The sequence below is a fragment of the Monopterus albus genome, unplaced genomic scaffold, assembly GCF_001952655.1.
Source record: "Monopterus albus unplaced genomic scaffold, M_albus_1.0 scaffold9.1, whole genome shotgun sequence".
Lineage (NCBI taxonomy): Eukaryota > Metazoa > Chordata > Actinopteri > Synbranchiformes > Synbranchidae > Monopterus > Monopterus albus.
The window spans coordinates 1,482,096-1,484,202 of record NW_018127889.1 but is presented as its reverse complement, the minus strand read 5'-3'; the positions used below and the strand labels follow the sequence as shown (position 1 = coordinate 1,484,202).

The 2,107-nt window shown below is 43.7% G+C and overlaps 1 protein-coding gene across 1 annotated transcript in view; it reads right to left on the bottom strand.

The window, feature by feature from the left end:
- syne1a (spectrin repeat containing, nuclear envelope 1a) overlaps positions 1-2,107 on the bottom strand; it is a 120,823-nt gene that overhangs the window by 7,450 nt on the left and 111,266 nt on the right. Inside the window, 1 exon segment of the mRNA XM_020587870.1 lies at positions 706-1,030. Within this exon segment, the coding sequence (XP_020443526.1) occupies positions 706-1,030 (325 nt within the window).

Below are 2,107 nucleotides of genomic sequence, written 5' to 3'. Positions count from 1 at the left end.
ATATCCTTAAAATGTCTCTAACAAATTAATGATCAAGTCAGTTTAGCCCCAGTTTTTATGTAAAAATTATCATGTTAAAAACACCAATAAATGAAATGACTATTGGTGCCATATACAAACCCCAATTCCAATGAGACATTGTGAAAAACGTTAAATTAGAACAGAATACATCGACCAGGGGCCGTACAGTTTCTGTATTAATCTGTATTCACCCTTTCATTTCAGACTAGAGCAGTCAGGTATCACCCTGGTTGTGATTTAGGTCACATTCATATGTTGATTCATTTGCTCATAATGCAGAAAGTCTTTTTCCTGAGTAGTTCCCTTGGTTTAAATGGGCTCTCTCACGTCTGTTAGTGTGTGCACATTGGGGCAGAACTCTGCCGTGCGCCATACAGAGAGCAGAGGAGAATTGTAAACGCACGATCACGTAGAGACAGAAATGACATGACGTTGAATAAGATAAATAACATAAAGCTATTTAGTTTTATTAAAGAACAAGGTATAGACCTGTTCTAGAGGAAAGGTAAATGACTTCTGTTGTGATCTGGTGTTATATAGAAAATAATATTAAATAAATTGACCTTCAAGGGCGGGCTAATATAATGGTAGGGGAAACACTGCAAAACATCTTATGAGATATCCGATATAATGAAATACTGATTAAGCAGGCTATCCATCATGCATCAGTAAATTCAGACTAACCTGACAGCGCCGTGGCAGCCGTCCTCAGATACTCATCCTCATCCTCCTCCTCTCGCTCTCTGCTCCTTTCCCCATGTCCTCGTCCTCCAGGGCTCTCCGGACCTCTACTCAGGTCGTAGTCGTGGTCCCACTCTAAAGGGATGGAGTCCACGCTAGCTGGGGTGTCACGTCCCGAGCGGTCGGCCCGGAGGAGGGCTGTTGTAGCCGAGGGTTGATGGCTGGATGTCTGGGGTGAAGATGAGTCGCCCCACTGCAGCTCAGAGAGGTCACCGCCGTCCTCCATGTCAAGTTCTCTGTCGGAACCATCGAGCTCATCGTCTGCGAACTGGCAGAGAAGGGCAGGAAAAATGTCAGCAGGAGGAAGGAAAGCAAATAACAATGCAAAAAGAGAGAAAACGCACACAGAAAAAGAGTAAGTCGCTGTCATGGTCACTGAAACTATGTATAACTAAGAAGTGTGGGAATGCAGGTTGTGGGGTTCTGCAAGGTAAGTGTGTTGTCTTACTAACTGTTAACATACCAATAAAGCATGTACTCTGTTCCTTAGCAGCTGGCGCGGCTTGTAAAGACGCAGGACAGCTATAGTGTGTTTTGTGTATTCCACAGTAGGAATATTGTTTCATTAAGACAACGGTATTGCTAAATACTAAATGTGCTGTTTGTATGTATTCACTCACAGGCAGTCGTGTGAGTTTCTTGTAGTATCTGTCGACTCGTCCAAAGACCTCCTGACAGTATCTCTGCAGCTCCTCGAGCTCCTCCTCGATCACAGCTGCGTCCAGAGGTTCACTCTTCTCTATCAGAGCTTCCCCCTGTCTGAACACCAGCTCAATCTTCCCCGTGTTCAGATAGATCTCCTGCTGGAACGCCTGAGAAAACGCACATCACGGAGGGTCAAAAAGCAAGATTACAAATGCAGTGGTTGAAGGCAGCAAGACCTCAGCATGCAATGGGTGTCATCTTTGCATGCTGATACACAAAGTTTGGTAGGGCATGCAGCTACGGAGATGTTTCTTAGTGGGGTAGCAGACTTCTGTAGAAAGAGTATGGTTCAGTTGTGGCTCCCCTAACTCATGCTGTTTCCTACCAGAGGATGATTTCAGTGTGTTTTCAGTCAGTTTAATGTAGGCCTCTGGGCTCTCTGGGATAACTACATCTGGGAAGAGAGAGACAACATGTGGGATAGCTGTGCTAATCTGTAAAGATCTGGCAATGTCGTGGCGCTGATCTGCTTGTACTAGGTTTTGTTCTGCCTTTGAGTTTTGATCATGTTCCTTATGTTAATTTTCTTTTGTTTCTTATCAAGGTAGAACATTGTGTTAATTTACTGAAAAGATGCACTACAGACAGTTTTCAGAAAACAAATGCTGTATACCAGTTTATTTAGTTATTTATTGCTCTG